Here is a 19,389-nt window from a genome sequence, read left to right as displayed (position 1 = left end):
TTTTCACCTTTTCATATCAATTCAGAGAGTTGGCGTGCGGAAAATCCCAAACGCTGCATAAATGCAAACGCCGCAGCAGTCTACCTGTCAATCTCATGTTCTGTTGTTCCAAACATCACCACAAGACATCTCAATCTCAATCTCAAAAAAATAGCTGATCTGTATGAGGTCAGCAAGCTAATGGAAGAAACAATCAAAAAAGGAGAGAAGCAAACCAACAGTGATCAAATATTTACTTTAGCCAACAGCATCAGGAAAAAAAGTAAAAAAAAAAACTATTTTTATATCTAAGTATAAACACATTAGGAGATTTTCACAGTGAACAAAAAGGAGGTGAAGTATGAGACGAATCAAAGAGAGAGCGAGACAAGCAGGTGGAGGTGGAGTTATATTTAGATATGGATGTTAATACTGAGTGTTACAGTGTATTCTGCAGGCTAAGTGGCACAAAAAAAAAATCAATGAATGATGCTGAAACAAGGATGTGTAACAAGGTTATTTCAATCAAGGTCTGTTCATTTGCTGTTTTGGCACATGTTTTTCTTATCTTTGATTTTTATAAAAGTTAAAGAAAATAAATTTAAGTCTACTCACAGCACAGCAACTGTACAAAACCAGCAAACAAATTGCACTAAAGACTGCAAGAAATATAGTTTTTTATTAATATATATATCTTGCAGTCTTTAGTGCAATTTGTTTGCGGGGTTATTGCAGCTGTGACACTGATTTTAGGCTGTAAAGCTGCGTTTTAAGAACTGAACAACTGCCTTCCTGTCTTCCAGAGCCCATGCGTGCCTTGCGGGGTCTGACAGCCACTGAGATCCAGCCTCGACAGCTGGCCCTCCAGTGGGAGCCTCTGGGCTACAATCTCACCCGCTGTCACACCTACACCTTGTCCCTGTGCTACCGCTACTCCATGCCAACGGGGGGCAGCGGAGGGAACAACGCCACCGTCAGAGAGTGCCTGTCCGTGGAGCGCAACACGTCTCACTTCACCCTGAGAGACCTGCCGCCCTTCCGAGCTGTACACGTGCGCTTAGCTCTTGCCAACCCAGAGGGCAAGAAGGAGGGCAGGGAGGTCACCTTTCAGACCGAGGAAGACAGTGAGTGGGCGGTTTCATTTTACATCATCAGCATCAGCATCATTCCAGGATTCCGGTTTTTTATATACTGTACATGCGCACTGAAGCTTCTCATTGTGGATGCTCGGCTTCAGAACTTCATGAATTTGTAGTTGCTTCTTCACGCTCGGATAATTATTGTGCACTTCTTACACAAATCCTCGACTTGACTCATCCAGTTACCAGCAAAGAAAAAGAAAACAACAACATACACACAAATATTGACTCACAAAAGCTGGATCAGCGTAACTAAATGGACGATCAGCCTTTTCAATGGGGACCAGTAGAACATTAATCAGCTCGGGACACGGCCGCTGGCAAAATGCTAAAATGATTTTGCTTATCTTTGTATTAATATTTTCATGTGTACATCAGCAGATTAAGCACATTCTAATGCAAATTCCCAGAGAGTGGAGGTACGGAAGGTCAAACACATATTGTTATGTAGAATAAGCAAGACTTTTCAGAGTAATTGAATGCCACTCAGGGATACTATACTTTCCCTGGGTGCAGAGAGTTTTAGACAGGCCAGTGCTTATTAAAAGCAATTATTATTTTGTCACGCACCTTCAAAAAAAATAGCTTTAACTGTGCACCACTCAGCTTAATTAGCTACACCTACACACAGAAACAGGAAACACAAAACACACAGTGTGTGTGTGTTTTAGTGTTATTTTAGTATTAAATGTGACTAGATGGGAAGTTATGAGGAATAAAAAAATAAGCTTTTTTTTTTTCTTAATATTTAGAATGTCAGCACCAATAGAAAGTTTTTCCTTTTTGAGCCACTGAATGTCAGCCTGACAGCCTGACAGTCCCACCTTACCACCACTCCCTCCCCTTTACCAATCCCCCTGTCACAAGCAGTGCCGCCATCACCTTCACAAATACAGTAATTGAGCCGCAGCTGGTGACAGTTGCTCCTGCCTGCTTCCTGTTTGGCCTCAAGCATCAAATGCTGTTTTTTTTTTGTTTTTTTTTGCCTTACATCGCTCACAGGAAGCAGATTTGGCTGTCAGGATTCATGGATGCAGCAGGATTTTTCTTCAATTGTGACTTGCCTACATCTCTCTGAGGGACACAGACATCCCAGAGAAGTTTAACATTGCTTGTTGGCTAAATCCTAATAAAACACATGAAAAGAGCAGCAGTTAAGTAACAAAAAAGTGTGAAATTTGCACCTATTTTGTAGGTTGGAATGTCAGTTACCTACAATAGTTGTTGCAATGTGGACAAGAGAAGGGACCACTGTGTTTAGTGAGTGGAAGACATAAATGAAAGTGAGTCCTGCAGTGGAACTGAAACCTTTGACTCCACCAGCCCACTTAAACACTTGTGGAGATAAAACACTACCCACACAGTCCACGTCCCAGATGAACCAAGAAATAAACAGGGATTTGATTTATTGAATGTAGAAAGATGTAGGAATCCCTGTGCGGCATAAACACTGCCCTACACAATCCTTAGTGAATATAGCAAAAGCGGAAGATGGAAACAACACTGTTTGTTTGAGAATACTGAAAATTATTATTATTATAAAAAAAATATTTAAAAAATTATGTCATATATTATATGTCCATATTTTGGAATAGAATAGAATAGAATATACTTCATTAATCCCTTTGGGAAGGTCCCTCAGAGAAATACAGGATTTTTGGATTATATGGTCAGCCGTGACTGTTGACTGGGGTATTTTTATGATGACACAAGCCTTGTTCCCTTCATCACCATCATGGGAAGTCCTTAGAACATGGTTACAGTGTTACAGATACATTATAATAATTCATATAATAATAATAAATCAACAAGATATTGAAAACAGGAGAAGATAAACAACTTCTAATGGTTTTCTTGTCAGTTCTCACCCAGTGATTTTCTTCCACATCAGACCTCACTTGGCTTACAGCTATTACCCAGAATGTCTGCAGTGTTATTACCCCCACACTTTGAAGAGCTAACTAAATTGGCCAAGCAAAACAAGTGTTCCAGCACAGATCCGACAGGAGCTACGAAGACGAAATGTTTGTGGTTTTTAATCAAATATACATACATTCATATTAAAGTATAAGGGATGGAAATTCGGGCTGATAATGTTCAGGGGAGAGAATAAATGGCCACTCACAAGGCATGTAAACACTTTATCCCAGGGATATGAGGAAGTTATCATGGCCACAGCCCGTTCCTAATTGTCTTTTTAGCAGATTTGTAGCAGCGAACTTAGACCAGCGACATGTTTTGTCTCCTGATCCCAGCAGAGGTGCCATAGATAAATGATTTGTAATGTGCACTTCACAGATAACCTCTCCTGAGTTGTTTGAAAAAAACCTGGTTGAGGTTTTGGACTGTTTTGTTTATTCTGAACTGCTCTGCTTATCACGTGAAATAACTGGTGGTGTGGGCTCCTTTAAGAGGATGCATCTCATTAAGCCAAAAAAATGCAGAGAAGTACTTAGGCAGTTCACAGGTTGGATTACTTTGCAGTTGCTCTGTCAGTAAGGTGCTAAAGAAGAAAAATTGTCTGTCATCCTCCAAGACACGGTGCTCCGTTATCAGACAGTAGAAGCCAGAATCTCAATTCATCCTGAGGGCCCAGGAGCAAGCCGGTCCAGTTTCCTTTCATCACCCGCCTCCTGCTCGTTTTCTCTGCTCCCTCTCTGTCCTCCTTCTCCATCCCTTTTTGGCCCAGCGCCTTTTCACTCTGTCAAAGGTGTTTTTACCCCCCCCCCGGCATGCCCACGCAGGAGTCCATTAACTCCAGACCCGAGTCAGAGTGTTTGTTTCAGTGAGGGTTTTTTTTTCCTCTGCTGTTGCAGTTCCTGGAGGCATCGCTCCGGAGTCCCTCACCTTCACCCCGCTCGATGACATGATCTTCCTCAAGTGGGAGGAGCCAGTGGAGCCAAATGGTCTCATCACACAATATGAGGTAGGATAACATGTTATTCCATATTTAAATAATAACACAAAAACACACCAGCCCCCACAGCTCACACTAATCCTCTCCAGGTGTAGGACGTTGCGATCCTCTTGCCAATGTCAATTTTATCCACCTGCCTTCATGACAGATGGAGGAAAAACTCTCCTTTGCTGTTGTGTTTCCCCTAGGGGGTTATTTTTTGCCACTTTTTGCCCAAATGCTGCCAGTACACATGAGGCAGAGGCGCTCGAGTGGCACTTTCCACAGTTCACCGGATTTACTGTACATGTTGATATGGTAATGAAGCTGAGGTGCCAACTTCAGGCTGTAATTACATGGGGGACAACCATTCTAATTACTTATTTGCCTAAGAGATGCCTCCTCAAGGGGGCAACTTTAAATGCTTCTAATTAATTATGGATGGCCCCGTGTCAACTGTAGGCATTTGTGGCATTGGCTGTGGAGCTTTTCTTTTCCCCCTGTAAATAGAGGTGAGAACCCACCATGGCTTTAAGACATGAAGAGAAATCAGCAGCTGTTTGATTGGGAAACTTGGAAGGAGCCAGAAAATCTCATGATGCTGATGTTGTGCCCCCTCACAACTACTAGTTTGTGTGGACGTACAGCAGACGTGTGGCTATACCTTGGCTATCAGCATCATGGTCCAGTTGGTGCATTGCACTTAGCTGTGCTAGCTTTGACTTTAAGCATTTTTCACACCACTAACATCACACGCTGCCTTCTCCTGCTCTGGTTGCGTCATCAGTAGACAACGTCCTTTGGAGAATTCAGCCCCTCAGATGGGACACAATTATAATCAGGGACAAGGTCTGTCCAGCTGAATTCCCACTTAATACAAATACAGGCATGGAGGCAGAACATGAGTGGAGCTGAGGTGGGCAGATAGCTGCGGACCTTGTTGGGAGAAGAGTTAGGATTAGAAGTCACTTTTCATATGGAATGAAGTCACTTTTGGAGTCAGTCCCTTATGCCATTTTGTGAGATGTACTCTAAAATGAGTCTGATGTGGTAAGACTAAGGTAAGAGGTAAAATACAGCAACATTTTACAGTGCCAAGAAAGCCACTCTGAAGTCAATTGTTAACATTTAAACAGCCTGAGCTGCCAGAGTGAAGAATAGTTAATTTCTCCATTGTTATGAATTTGGATTCACACACTCACATACATCCATCAAGCAGCAACAAAAAATATAATAATAATAAATTATTTTCCTCTTCTTTTACTTTACTTTATCAACTAATTCAGAAAAGTATGTAAAATCAGGCCAGCAGTGCAGCAGGATGAGGACGTGACACAGAGTCTGATTATCAGCAGCTAACTGCAGCACAAGATATATTAGATGGGCACAGCGAGACGACATCTTTTTGCTGTTAGCCGTAAGATTAATTGAGAGCCGCTTCCCGTGAGAGGATTTGAATTCAGTCTTCTAGGCAGTGTGAGGGGAGGGGAAAAAAGCACACAGATACTTGTTCAGTATAGATCAAGCAGCAGCCTCCGGGGCTCAGACTTGAAGCTCATGCGGAAGTGTCAGAACTTGTAGTTCACGCTGCAACCACTGGGGGCTGGTTCCAGAAGCAAGTCATTACCCATAGACTCCCATATTAAAATGTCCAACTTCACAGCAGATGAATGAATGAACATGTTTACAGCCTGGTACAAAAAAACCATTCTGGGCTCAGATGATAAGTTCTCTTCTAGTGTCAATTGTATGGGGAGGAATTTTTTTTTTTTTTCTTGTTTTAATTATATTCGGACTTAAAGGTAGGGTAGGAGATTTTGAAAACTCAGTGAGAGTCAGCCAGATTTTGAAAGTAAACACACGCCCCTTTCTCTCGGAGCTCACCCTGAAGCCACGCCTCCCAACCAGTCTGTGACTTCGGCCATCATGCATGTACCTCTCTGGTGCGTGCAGAGCAGGAAGAGAGTGACAACCAGCCAATACTCCGCGCAGGTGCGCCTCGTAGGATTGGCTGATGTTTTTAGCATTTTATAGCTTCCACAGATGATTAATATTCTTCGTTTTAAAGCGAAACTGCCGAACTAATTGGTTGCTATAGGATTGTAAAGAGAAGTTACTCTAATTTAACAAAAAGTGCATCAGAATGAAATCTCCTACCCTACCTTTAAAATTACGCATAAATATGGGCGTTGCCGCTTTGAGTGACAGTATCACAGCGCGAGTTTCGCCCGACCTCCTCAACTCTGCTCATGCTCCCCCTCTTTACTCGTATTTGGAGTTTTGGCGGACTGTGACGCTGCCAACATGGCGGCGGTCGGAGTGTCCCGGAGCTCTTCAGAAACAAACAGATGACATCACGGAAGCTTTGTCCATAGTTTTAACTGTCAATGGTGTAGATGGTATCTAAACATGTTCATTTCTGCTGTAAAGTTTTAACATAGTTGTCTATGGGCCCAGCCTCTAGTGGCCACTTGAGGAACTGCAGCTCATCTCATCTACTTTCTCATTTGTGCAGATCAGCTACCAGAGCATCGAGTCATCAGACCCGGGGATCAACGTGCCAGGTCCCCGCCGCACAGTGTCCAAGCTGAGGAACGAGACATACCACATGTTCTCTGGCCTGCACCCTGGAACCACCTACCTCGTGTCTGTGCGCGCCCGAACCGCCAAGGGCTTCGGCCAGACGGCGCTCACGGAGATCACCACCAACATCTCCGGTGAGTCATGTTGGTTTTTTAATTTTTTTTTATCCGCTAAATTACACAAAGAGTTTAGAACGATAGCAAAGAAGTCTAAATAATGACTTGTAATTCCCTCCTTTTGAAGAGTTTCGATTAAATTGCACGTATACTTTGAAATTGTCTCCATTTTCTGAACAGCTTTCAGATACACACTGACTTCATTTGACAGAAACAGATTAAATTATAGCAAATGACAAATGTTCAGCTCGAGCACTTTAGGTAAAAAACAGCTTTGTTCCCCTTCTCCGTAGTCATGTTTTTTACCATTCAGAGGAGACACAGCTCTTCAGAAATTAGAGAAGCAGCGTTTATGCACAGATAGGTTTGCCCGTATGGATCTTGAGATGGCTCTGGAAAATGTGTCTGCTGGAGAGGGAGGGAGAAGAGGGGGAGAAGGAAGGGAGGGCAAATGCTTTCCTCTCAATTGAGTGTCTGCAGGTTGTTTACACTAATTGTGTTTACTTTGATGAAACTTCATTCACTATTGTGATGAGTTCCTATTAAAGAAAAAAACACGTAGGGGGTAGAGAGAGAGAGAGAGAGTGTGTGTTTGTGGATGATTTTGAATTTATGTTACAGTCTATAAAGGAACCATGAAAAAAGGAAGGCCTCTTCTTGCTTTTTGCTTGTTTTGAAGCTGCAGCTCTCCATGCTGAGTGCCGAGATTGAAACGTGCTGTGGCCTGTGCAGCCGCCGCTCCAACACTTCCTATGAAATAACCTGTTTGTGTGAAGCTGCAAATTTGTACAGCTTTTTAATTTTAAATTTAAGATTACTTGCCTGAGAGCCAAATTTCCTGGCCCAGAATAGAAAATGTCAGCCTATCAATTTCATGTTAATTACATTAACGCAGACAGACATGTGAGCATTAACACAAACTAAATAAAGCATGGCCGCTACTACAATTTATAACAGCATGTTTGATTATCCAGTAGCTACCATTTAGGTTTGGAGAAAGAGCCGGGAGACGTGATGTTCCTTAATTAAGAGTGGGTGTAGTGTACCAGGTATGTGCTGCTGGATGAAATAAGGCTGACTGAGTAAAAGACACTTTTTTCCAAATGGTGCTGTTCCTTCTGGTTGTTAGCTTGGTGGATTCATTTTGATTTTGTTATAGAAAATAGATGATAGGAGATGATCAGGGCGGAGCAGCCAATCACGTGGAAGGGAAAACACAAGGAGAAGAAGTAAAAAGAATTTCAATATAAAACAGGAAACAGAAACACAGACCAACAGCAATGCAGAGTTAGACCACCTATTTAATGTTCTGTGTGTAGTTCATGTAGTTCACACAGATTATAATGGCCAGAACGTACCTTGTAAAGTTGCTAAATTGTTGCCATGTGACCACTGGCTGCTGCAACATGGTTTACGGCTGCCTGTTTGCGCTGAAGAGTGCAGACTTTTTATTTGAATGTTTGTATTGCTTTTTGAATAAATTGATCACTATTGTTTTATTTAATTGTGTTTTGCAATTTCTGCTTGTGCCTGTGTGGGTTCTCTCTGGGTATTCCAGCTTCCTCCCACATTCTAAAGACCTGCTTGTTAGGTCAATTGGTCACTCTAAATTGCCCATAGGTGTGAGTGTGAATGGTTGTCTGTCTGCGTGTTGCCCTGTGATGGACTGGTGACCTGTCCAGGGTGCACCCTGCCTCTCACATGTAGATAGCTGGGATAGACTCCAGCCCCCCATGACCCTGCACTGCAGGACGAAGCAGGTTCAGATGATGGATGGATTTCTGACCAAAGTAGTTCACAGAGCAGTATTTGATGATAAACACTCTTTTTTTGCAGCAATTTGTAGAATAAAAAAAATAAATGGATAAACTATGTTTTTCCAACCCACCCGAGGGTTTGGTCCCCAGATTAAGAACATAAGTAGAGTTGTAGTGTTGGGAGTAACACATTATAAATAGTAATTACAGGAATGTATTTAGTTTTTGCTGTAATGCGAAATACAAGCAACTAAAATAGCAACGACATTATAGTCAAGTGCAAGAGCATGAATAACCTGAAGAAACAGCTGGACCGGTGCCATGCTAACACTAAGATAAACGAGGAAGCTGCAGGGTTGGAATAGAAAGTTAATAACTAATGATAAAGTGTGGGCTGTACCCACTCAGTGCAGCCAGGTTTTTGCACAAAAGTAGTGTAACATTGCAAGTCAAAGACAGTAATATTGAAATATAATAATGACTTTTAATGACAGTAACTAGCACTATCTAATGTATTACATTTTAAAAGTAACTTGCCCCACACAGATGAGTAGTGTTAAGATTTGACTTCCAAATTCTGATGAAAACTGTATAGAATTTGTGATGTGTCAAGCCTCTGCTGTGCCCTCCCTTCTTCTGTGTACCTGCTCCATCTGTTTTAGGTGGCCTATGTGGGCTCACAGCTGTCAAGGTATACAATTCGACCTACAGTATTGTGTGTGCTCTCTCCTGTCAGAGGAACTCAGCGGGCAGCCGGCTCCTGCTCCAGTTTAGTAGCAGGCGGGAAAGTGTAATGCTGCACTATTTATCTTTTCATAATTCACAGGGATTTAACCACCAAACACTCCCTCAGTGCATAGCGCAGACCTCAGCTGTTTGTGTGTTTGCGCGTCTGCATGCATATGACAGGTTACACGAGAGCGGGTTTTTACGGCGAGCGATAACGCCTCGCCTCAGAAGCAGAAACATTTTCCACTTCCATTACCAAGCCCCCCCGCCCTCCCCTTTTTTTGTTTTGTTTCAGCTTATCTGTCATACCAGGATAGCCATTTGCCTCACTACATACTCCAGTTAATTCACTCCCTGTAGTAAACAGAGATGGGAACACTCAACCTCATTGTCCCCAGAGCTTTTTCTGAGGTTGTGCAGCTTTGAGATCTGTCCTAATTATATTATAAGAGCCTCTTGTTTTCTCTGTAGTTGGCCGCTGTTTCTAGTCATCATCAGTCAATAGCACCGTGTGGGAGGCCTCCGCACACTCACACATACAGGAGACGAGTGCGGGTAATGAATTAAGATTGTGCACTGTGTCTTTTCATGTAGGGGTGAGAGGGGGAAAAAGGCACAAGTGCAGCTAGTCTAAACAAAAATATTTCAACTTTGTTGTTTGTTTTTCTTTCCTTCGTTTCTGTCCTTAGCTCCGGTGTTTGACTATGAAGACATCCCCTCTCCGCTGAGTGAGTCGGAGAGCACCATCACCGTGCTGCTGCGCCCTGCCCTGGGAAGAGGGGCTCCTGTCAGGTACAACGAATACTCACTTCACTCCTACGCCAGTGTCGTAGGAGTGAAGAGCGTTCGGTGCTCCTCCGCACTGTGATGTATATATAGCAGCATATCAGAAAAAAGATATGCGGTTGTGGTGTTTAGAATAATTAACAGACAGGATTTGAAGCACAATAAGCAAAAAAAAAACATAAAGTGGGCCATTATCCCATCCTTCTGTCTCAATACCTTACCCCTGTCAGACAGCTTCGGAATGACACTGCTTGTCAGCCAATCACACGATGACTGGTTGACAGGCGTGTCACTGTAACAAGCGCCGCACTCCAATTTAAGTCAAAACTCAATGGTCTGAGAAAAAAGAGAGGGAAGCTTTGAGAGAAAGAGAACATCTCTGAATCAAATTTAAAAACTCAAACGTATTGTCTGGTGAGGAAGACTAAACATCTATTCACACCTCTTCAAGGTGTGAGTATCGAAGCCAACAAATGTTCAGGAGTAAACATGAAATGAGCATGCCAATTCATCATGCTACATCCAAAAATTACCCAAGATTTTCTTAAAGGTAGGGTAGGAGATTTCATTCTGATGCACTTTTGGTTAAATTAGTGTAACTTCTCTTTACAATCTGATAGCAACCAATTAGTTCGGCAGTTTCACATTAAAACGAAGAATATTAATCATCTGTGGATGCTATAAAACATTAAAAACATCAGCCAATCCAGACGACCCTGCATGGAGAGTTGGCTGGTTGTCACTCTCTTCCTGCTCTGCACGCACCAGAGAGGTACGTGCATGAAGGCAGAAGTCACAGATCACAGACAAACTTGCCATTTGAAACCAGTCACATGCTAAGCTACATAAGCTAGAAATCTTTAAAAAAAAAAAAATAATAATAATAATAGATTTTACAGCCTTTAAAAATACAAGAAAATAAAAACAAAATTTGCAAGTATGGTGGTATTTAAGCAGCAGACATGTGAATAAAAGGTGGAATTGAAGGGGGAGGGAAACTGAAATTTTTTAAAAGCTTTCCAAAACAAATAGGGGTTTAAAAGCGTTCACTTTGAACTGTGCATCTGTGATATCATTAGCTAAAGAGATCCCCGATCCTTGTGCATAATTAAACCAAGGCTGAACTGCCCGTTTTCATCTTTGTGTAAACATTCCTGTTTCAAAGTAAGGCAGCAGAGGATCTAAGAGATCATTGCAGAATCATAAAATCACAAAGAGTTAGCTATGTACTCACAATTCATTAAGGTATTTATAAACAAGTAAAACTACTTCAAAATCAATTGTAAGTGATACCGTCAGGAAGTTTGGACTAATGTGTTCTCTCTTTGTTGTCTCGGTAAGGAGCAGAGTTTTTAATCCATTGTAATTCGTCAATAGATTCTTTTGCAGGAAAGCTGGGGGAAGATAGTGTTACGATAATCCAATTTACTTAAAAGAAATGAAGTGCACAAGCTTTTAGTGTTTTGTTAAGAGACAGCAGCTGAAACTTTGTAGGGCTTGACATTCATTGTTTTATATTTTAGTAAGTCATTAAAATGTTTTACTTGCCTAAGAGTCAGATCTGCTGGCCCAGAATAGAAAATGTCAGCCTATCAATTTCATGTTAATTACATTAACGCAGACAGACATGTGAGCATTAACACAAACTAAATAAAGTATGACCACTACTACAATTTATAACAGCACGTTTGATTATCCACTAGCTACCATTTAGATTTGGAGAAAGAGCTGAGAGACGTGATGTTCCTTGATTAAGAGTGGGTGTAGTGTACCAGGTATGTGCTGCTGGATGAAATAAGGCTGACTGCGTAAAAGACACTTTTTCCCACACGGTGCTTTTCCTTCTGGTTGTTAGCTTGGTGGATTCATGTTGATTTTATTATAAGCCAGAGACTTTTACACATATGTGAATAACAAACTGTATCATGTCTTCCAGTTTAACACATCCTTATAATGATAATATGACTCTTAAACCCTGCAAGTCACATAGTGATTGTAGGGTGGTCCTACTTGTCCAGCTAAGACTATAGTCCACATGCAAGCAGGCAACCACTATGTTAATGTCAGTTGAAAGAAAGTTGCTTGCTTCTATGTGAGATTAAAAAAAAAGTCTAAGGCAAGAATTCTACCCAGAATAATGAGGTACAGTGGGTACGGAAAGTATTCCAACCCCCTTAAATTTTTCATTCTTTGTTCAAATTCCCCCTGCTTTCACATGTTTGTGGGTGGCAGCCATTTGCTAAAATCATTTTTTCCTCTTTAATGTACACACAGCACCCCATATTGACTGGAAAACACAGAATTGTTGACATGTTTGCAGATGTATTAAAAAAGAAAAAGTGAAATATGACATGGTCCTAAGTATTCGAGCCTTTGCTGTGACACTCTAATATTGAACTCAGGTGTGTCCATTTCTTCTGATCATCCTTGAGATGGTTCTACACCTTCATTCGAGTCCAGTGGTTTTTTGATGATACTGATTGGACTTTCTCCCATCTCCCGACTGCATCTCTGGAGCTCAGCCACAGTGATCTTTGGGTTTACCTCTCCCCCGATAGCTCAGTTCGGCTGGACGGCTAGCTCTAGGAGGGGTACTGGTCGTCCCCGTCTTCCATTTAAGGATTATAGAGCCCACCATGCTCTTAAGTGCAGCAGAATCTTTTTTTTGTAACATTGCCCAGATCTGTGCCACAATTCTGTCTGAGCTCTTCAGTCAGTTCCTTTGACCTCATGATCCTCATGTGCTCTAACATGCACTGTGAGCTGTAAGGTCTTATACAGACAGGTGTGTGTCTTTCCTAATCAAGTCCAATCAGTATCATCAACACAGCTGGAGCCAAATGAAGGTGTAGAACCATCTGAAGGATGATCAGAAGAAATGGACGCACCTGAATTCAATATATGAGTCACAGCAAAGGCTCTGAATACTTAGGACCATGTCATTATTTCACTTTTTAATACATCTGCAAAAATGTCAACAATTCTGTGTTTTTCTGTCAATATGGGCAAATTAGCATTACTACTTTATCCATTTTGAAACAAAATGTCACTAATGACAAATAATCTGTCACCTTTTTTAATGAAAACAGACAATTAAAAAAAAATCAGTATGATAGGTAAAAAAAAATAATGTAGTACCACTTTTTTTTTAATTCACACCATTATTATATTGTACCCTCAAAGTTCCCATAGCGTTTTCAACATGCTTACACTCCTAAAATATAATGGCTGTAAAATAAGTAAATACATAAATAAATAAATAAACTTTTAAACAGACCTCCAGGTTAGACACATTTTAGAAGAGAAAACAAAGACACAATCATCCAAACTGTTGGCAGTTTATTCTCCAGCATTGTCCTTCTCTCATATATAATTCAGTAGGAGTAGAAGTAATGGGCCTAAATAATATAATATATATATATATATATATATATATATATATATATATATATATATATATATATATATATATATATATATATATATATATATTATTTTTATATTTTTATTTTTTGGAGAACTATAAGCCCTGTATTGTCCTCTCTTAGTGCCTACCAGGTGGTGGTGGTGGAAGAAGACGGGTCTCGTCAGGTGAGAAGGAGGGAGCTGGGCAGCGCTGACTGTTTCCCTACTCCCAACTCTCACAACGAAGCTCAGGTCAAAGGGGCCCCTCACTACTACACAGCCGAGCTGGCCCCGAGCAGCCTGCCGGAGGCCACGCCTTTTACTGTTGGCGACAACCACACCTACAACGGCTACTGGAACAGCCCTTTAGACCCCACCAAGAACTACCTCATCTACTTCCAGGCCACCAGCAACTTCAGAGGGGTAAGAACCAATAAGACGCCTGTCAGTGTGTGTTTTTCTCACTGCTTCTCCAACCTTGACAGTCAGTTTAGATTGGTGTCAGGAGGCAGTATGCTTGAGGCGCTAAAAAAGAGGAAGGCTTTATTTACTACCAAATAGGATGATGTATGTTTTTTACAATGGCTTATTGAGCAAGCTTTTTCAGAAACAGTTTTTCTTGCTAATATTAACTTCAAATTACACTTTTATAATCACCCAGTTGTCAGATTTCCTCATATTCAAGCTCTTTCAAAACTTAAAATGATCTTTTTTTGTTTTTGCTTAGGGCAAAAATCAGAAACTTCCAGAAATTGAAAAAAGTGACTGACACTGACCCGCAGTGCAAAGCAACAGTAAAACGCAGCACAGTTTCACCAGACCCATATGGAGCTTATATCCACAGCTTCATATCCATGCCAGACAGTTTCCCTTAGAGTTCTGACACACACAGGAGTCACAGCCGGCATCTAGTCTGGTCTGGGTCAGAAACAGCTCACAGCTTGTCTGATCTGAAATCAGCAGTGAGCATTCCTACTTTCGACTGAATGGCGTCGGCAGACAGAAATCAGCCACTGAGTATTCTAATTTATGTTTATTTTTTTTTCGGTCCTGCAAACATTTTCATCTCCAGTCTACATTCTAATCTGTAGTTGTGTTAAGCAGAGATGGGCTACTCAGGGAGAAATTTAAAAAAGAAAAAACTAATTATTTTGACAATTACCTTGGATAGATTAGATGTACGAGGCGTACTGTGGACCACAAGCTCCCATTGAATTGAAAGAGTAATTGCTTTCAGTGGGGCTTGAATGATGCATGATTGGTGTTGCCAGTTCTTGTGAAAACATGGCAAAAAAACATACTTCTACATGTATATTTTTCCCACTTAACGCCTAACTGCTTCATTTATTACACTTAGCATGCATGTATGCCATGCATCACATTACCTCATATATCTTTTAGCATGTTTTTGGACGTCAGCGCAGATGTGTGCAGGTCTGTGGACGGATGTCCCGATCAGGTTTTTTTTTTGCCCTTGAGATCATACAAAGTCACTGATAGCCCTAATGCATATATATCATAGTATTGATCGGGAAGTAACATATGATTCTGAAACCATGTAATTGGGCCCGATTTCTGATCATGTGATCGGATCTGGACATCCCTAGTGGGCAGGTCTGTGGGCAGAACAGAGAGACGATTCTCAACCACAACTGTGCAAATTCTGGTTCCAAGATGGTGTCTTTTTCCAACATGGCAGTGCCTGTAAGTGAGATATTTTGGCCCTTATGTATGTACAATGGGCAGAGGCAGCCATATATTTTTATATACAGTTATTTTTAACCAAATTTAAAAGCTTTCTCAAGGATGGAGATACTTGAAAACAGTGTATTCCTCTTTCGGGACTGAAGACTCAGTTCAGAAATATATCTACTTTGATAAACATCGTTATTCCTGTTCCAAAAAGGCCAAAAGCTCACCTTGACAGAGGACAGGATGACACATGACACACTACCTGCTGCTGCTTTAATAACCCAAGGGTGGGAGTAAATATGACTTGTCTGTCACTGTAAGAGATGAGAGGAGATGAGAATCCACTTGAAACAGATTTCCAATTAAAAAAGGTAATTTGGCAACCGATGTAGGTGAAAGGTTTTCCACTCCAATCTCAGAGCACAGATTAGCATAATTGCCCATAAAGCCCGATTTAACTTCCTTAAGTCTTAATTTGGTAACATGGCCAGGGTAGAGGTGGCTGTTTTTTTGGAAGTGAGACAGAGCCAATCAATAGAACCCAGGTGAGAGGGGCCTCACATGGTGAAGAGGATGAAAGGTCCCTCATATCACAATTTCAATTATTTCCTCCACATAGCAAAGGTCCGTGTCAGAAAAGGACCGTCTGTGTCAAAAGTTTTAGACAAGCTGACTCATAATTAAGCTGCAAATCAATTAACCAACGCTTTTCTTTTACCCACAGGAGACAAGAATAAACTGCATTCGGATTGCTCGCAAAGGTAAAACTGCATTTTCAAGTTCTTATTACATTAAGTGTGATTCAGTGCTTTAGACCAGCGGTCCCCAACCTTTTTTGCACCACGGACCGGTATCATGTAAAACAATACTTTCACGGACCGGCACAGAAAAAAAAGTGCATACAAAGACAACTTACTCTTATGCTTAATTAGTGGGAGCCTTTGAGCTTTCCCAGCAATGAGGCGGTCCCATCTGGGGATAATGGGAGACATGACACCCGAAGTGTGTTTCTTATGTCCAGTCCACTCCGTAATTTTGTTTTGGCCGTCATTAATTGCTTCAGTCGTTCTTGTTCACGTTTTCTTCCATGGCTTGTCTTTTAATGCAGGGTGCTCGGTCTCGCAGTTTTGAAGGCTTCGTTGCCTCATTTGCGAGTCTGTCGCCACATCACTCAGAGCGGACTTGGTGTGTGAGAATCACCTGTTGCAATAAATCCGTATTTTAAATAGGACTCCTGATATAGTCTTTTAAATGCGGGTTTCTTTTTCTTTGAAGGGGTAGGCTCCTCTTCTTCTGTCTCCTCGTTAGGCCTTTTCCCCTTTCCGAAGAAGCTCTCCAAAGACGTTTGTTTTTTATTCATTTTTGCTGCTTGTGGGCTTCATTTTGGGGCCGTATCCTGTGACCGAGACAAGCGTCTGGGCAGGTGCTTAAAGGCACAGGCGGATGAATCTGATCGATTTATAAATGAAACAGCTTTCAGACTCAGATAATGAATAATATATGTTTTGCTCAGTCTTTCTGTGCGGCCCGGTACCAAATGACCCACGGACCGGTACCGGTACCCGGCCCGGTGGTTGGGGACCACTGCTTTAGACCACATTTTCCTGACTATAGGTCACACCAGTCGCAATCCATAAAAAAAACATATACCGGTATAAGTCGCATTTTTAGGGGAAATTTATTTTACCAAAACCGAGACCAAGAATGAATAGAGAACAATAGGTGTATGGTATGCTAATGTTACGCATTGATGGCTATTCAGCTACATGAAGCAACCAACTCAACAGGTGTCCTTTATGTAACATATTAACAGTTATTCAGATAAGTATAGCAAGAACATAACAAAACAAGTTTATCAAACTCTCCATCTTGGTGTCACTACTGAACAACTAGAGAGCGCCCTCTAGCGGCTGTCAGTGTGAAAATAACAAACATGTGAAATTATATATTTTAATATTGAAGTCACACCTGAGTATAAGTCACATACCCAGCCAAAGGATGAAAAAAAGTGCGACTTATAGCCTGGAAAATATGGTAGCTATCAAAAATGTATGCACCCCCAGTTTTAATAGTTAGAAAAGAAAAGTGATGTGAAATTGACTACAGGTTACAAAGTACAGCCTCTTGGGTGAAGCACCATCTATCACTTCAACGTCTTCTTTGTACTTTTGACCTGTATGTTCGCTCCTACACAGCAAGTGTGAACTCTGCAACTATGTTTAGTTATTAGAAGAAAAAAAATGAATAAACTATTCAAAAAATTTAAAATAAAACTATTTTTAAAAGGTCATTAATAAAGAGTGAGAAAGAATGTCAATAAATTCTAATACATACAGCTATATGCTAAGTAGTAACCTTGTAAAAAATGCTTTAAAAAACTGCAGTTCCCTCCATGACCTTTAGGGGTTCCAAAAGTGAGTCAATCCCCATACATAGGCATGTTTAAATGTCCTAAAAGTTTAAATAAATGCGATTACAGTGGGGTTATAAAAAAAAATAAAATAATTGAGTGACAGGTGTGTGTCACATGACAAGCTTCCTGCCTGAAATGCTGTCATTAGACAGCAACATTTGTCCTGTTTCTGTACCATTTTGTTGTGCTGATGAAGGGCAGACAGGGGCTCAAAACCCCCTCTTAAGAGGGGCATGCCAGTAGAAGCGTGAGAACCGCAGAGTTCAGGTAATAATACTGTCGGGCTGTTGTGTAACACAGGTCCGCTTTGTTAAACTTGAGCCATGCAGCATATCCGCATGTCTTAGTAATTAAGGCGCTGAGTGAAATGTTGTTATTACCTGTTGTAATCAGAGCAGCAGGTTATATAAAAAAAAGGCTGAATTCTAAGCAGGCCTCAGCGGCAGCAGCTCTGCAGCGAGGCAGAGAAAGCCAGCAGCAGTTGTCAATGCAAATCTCTGGATAATCATAAACACTGTAGGACTACAGGGTGCATGTCAGCGTCTTTGATAGCTCTCCAGATCAGGCAGGACGCTTCGGGGATTTGACACGGACTTAAGCGTTGTTTTGTGCGGAAGCTCCAGTGCATCATCTTCCCCCTCCTCTGAACAGAGATACCGGTGGAAAAGGTGAAAGCAAACATGCATCTCTGTTCCCACTCTGTTCCTCTTGAATTTCCGACACTGACATTTGGCAAAGCCCTCTCGGGTTCAGATGGCTTTGAAATCAGCAATTGCAGCAAAGGGAAACACTGCTGCATTGTGGAAGGAAGCGGCCAGGAGTGTTTGCTTGAGAGACAGACACTGATAGAAGGCTCTCAGTTCAAACAATAGAAGAAAGGGGGTGGAGGCTGAAATGGAGTTTTTCCATCCTTTCTCCCTGCTGAATTATGCCAGAAGTTTGTAGTGCTCTAGAGAAAGGTGGCAGTTTAAATTGGATTCCTCTTCCCCTTTCATAGTATGTGAAGTGTGATGGCGTCAAAGAATCCTGCCTTACTATTGTCTGCCGGCATGTCACCCAGGTGGAGAAGGTGGGGCAGGCATAATATATAGGAGCCATATATACTGCATACATGACTGTGGCATTCAGGGTCCAGGGGACATTGCGATGGTGGTGCAGAGGTCCTTCCTCTCTTCTCATTTCCACTCACCAGCTTCCCACACACAGATTGCTGGCAGTTGTGTTTAGAGCGAGTGCTTGCGGCCAAGCCTCCATGCTGGTGGGCGAGTTTTTTATTTGTTTCCCTCTTTATGACACCCATTCGCTTCCCTTTGTTGTTTTGTCCTCTGATGAAACATGGCCAGCATTAGCTGACACCGAAGAACAATGACGACACGTTCAATTACAAGTCAAATCCCGTCTTAGAAGGTTCCTGGTTCTGCTCTTTTTTGATTCACATTAGCTCTGCTAGTAGAAAAGCATCAAATTCAGATTTAGCTTTAGCTGTTTTTTTGAAATTCCTGCCTAAAATCTCTTTGACAGCTGAATGGAATCACATCATACCATAAATTCTCAAATAGTTTATTTATAGTTTATTCGCCTGAGAGAGAGAACCAGGCCTTTATTTGCAAACCAGCTTATATTAGATAACACTTAACATGTGACCAAAAAGAGGCACATTTCTTCTTCGAAGTCAGCACTTCTTGATGGATTCTGCACAATTTCACAGCTCTCAGTTTTAACAGCATCATGCCATCAATGCTTATCACTGCACTGCTCTGAGTTTTTATTCATTGATTGCAGTGGTTTGTACACTGCACATTTAGTTGTTGATGGATTTTAATGCTGTCTGCAACACACTATGTTCAGAGCATTACCAGCTGCTTTTCACTTTCTGTCTCCTCAACAGAAATGT

General features: G+C 41.4%; 1 protein-coding gene across 1 annotated transcript in view; it reads left to right on the top strand.

The window, feature by feature from the left end:
- Positions 1-19,389, top strand: part of ptprua (protein tyrosine phosphatase receptor type Ua) — a 178,614-nt gene that overhangs the window by 119,105 nt on the left and 40,120 nt on the right. Inside the window, exons 8-13 of the mRNA XM_028429850.1 lie at positions 783-1,103; positions 3,935-4,044; positions 6,530-6,731; positions 9,889-9,991; positions 13,534-13,813; positions 15,807-15,843. Coding sequence (XP_028285651.1) covers positions 783-1,103; positions 3,935-4,044; positions 6,530-6,731; positions 9,889-9,991; positions 13,534-13,813; positions 15,807-15,843 — 1,053 coding nt within the window. The remainder of the gene's footprint in view (positions 1-782; positions 1,104-3,934; positions 4,045-6,529; positions 6,732-9,888; positions 9,992-13,533; positions 13,814-15,806; positions 15,844-19,389) is intronic.

The sequence above is a fragment of the Parambassis ranga genome, chromosome 2 (genome assembly GCF_900634625.1).
Source record: "Parambassis ranga chromosome 2, fParRan2.1, whole genome shotgun sequence".
Classification (NCBI taxonomy): Eukaryota; Metazoa; Chordata; class Actinopteri; family Ambassidae; genus Parambassis; species Parambassis ranga.
This window is presented reverse-complemented; position numbering and strand designations above follow the sequence as displayed.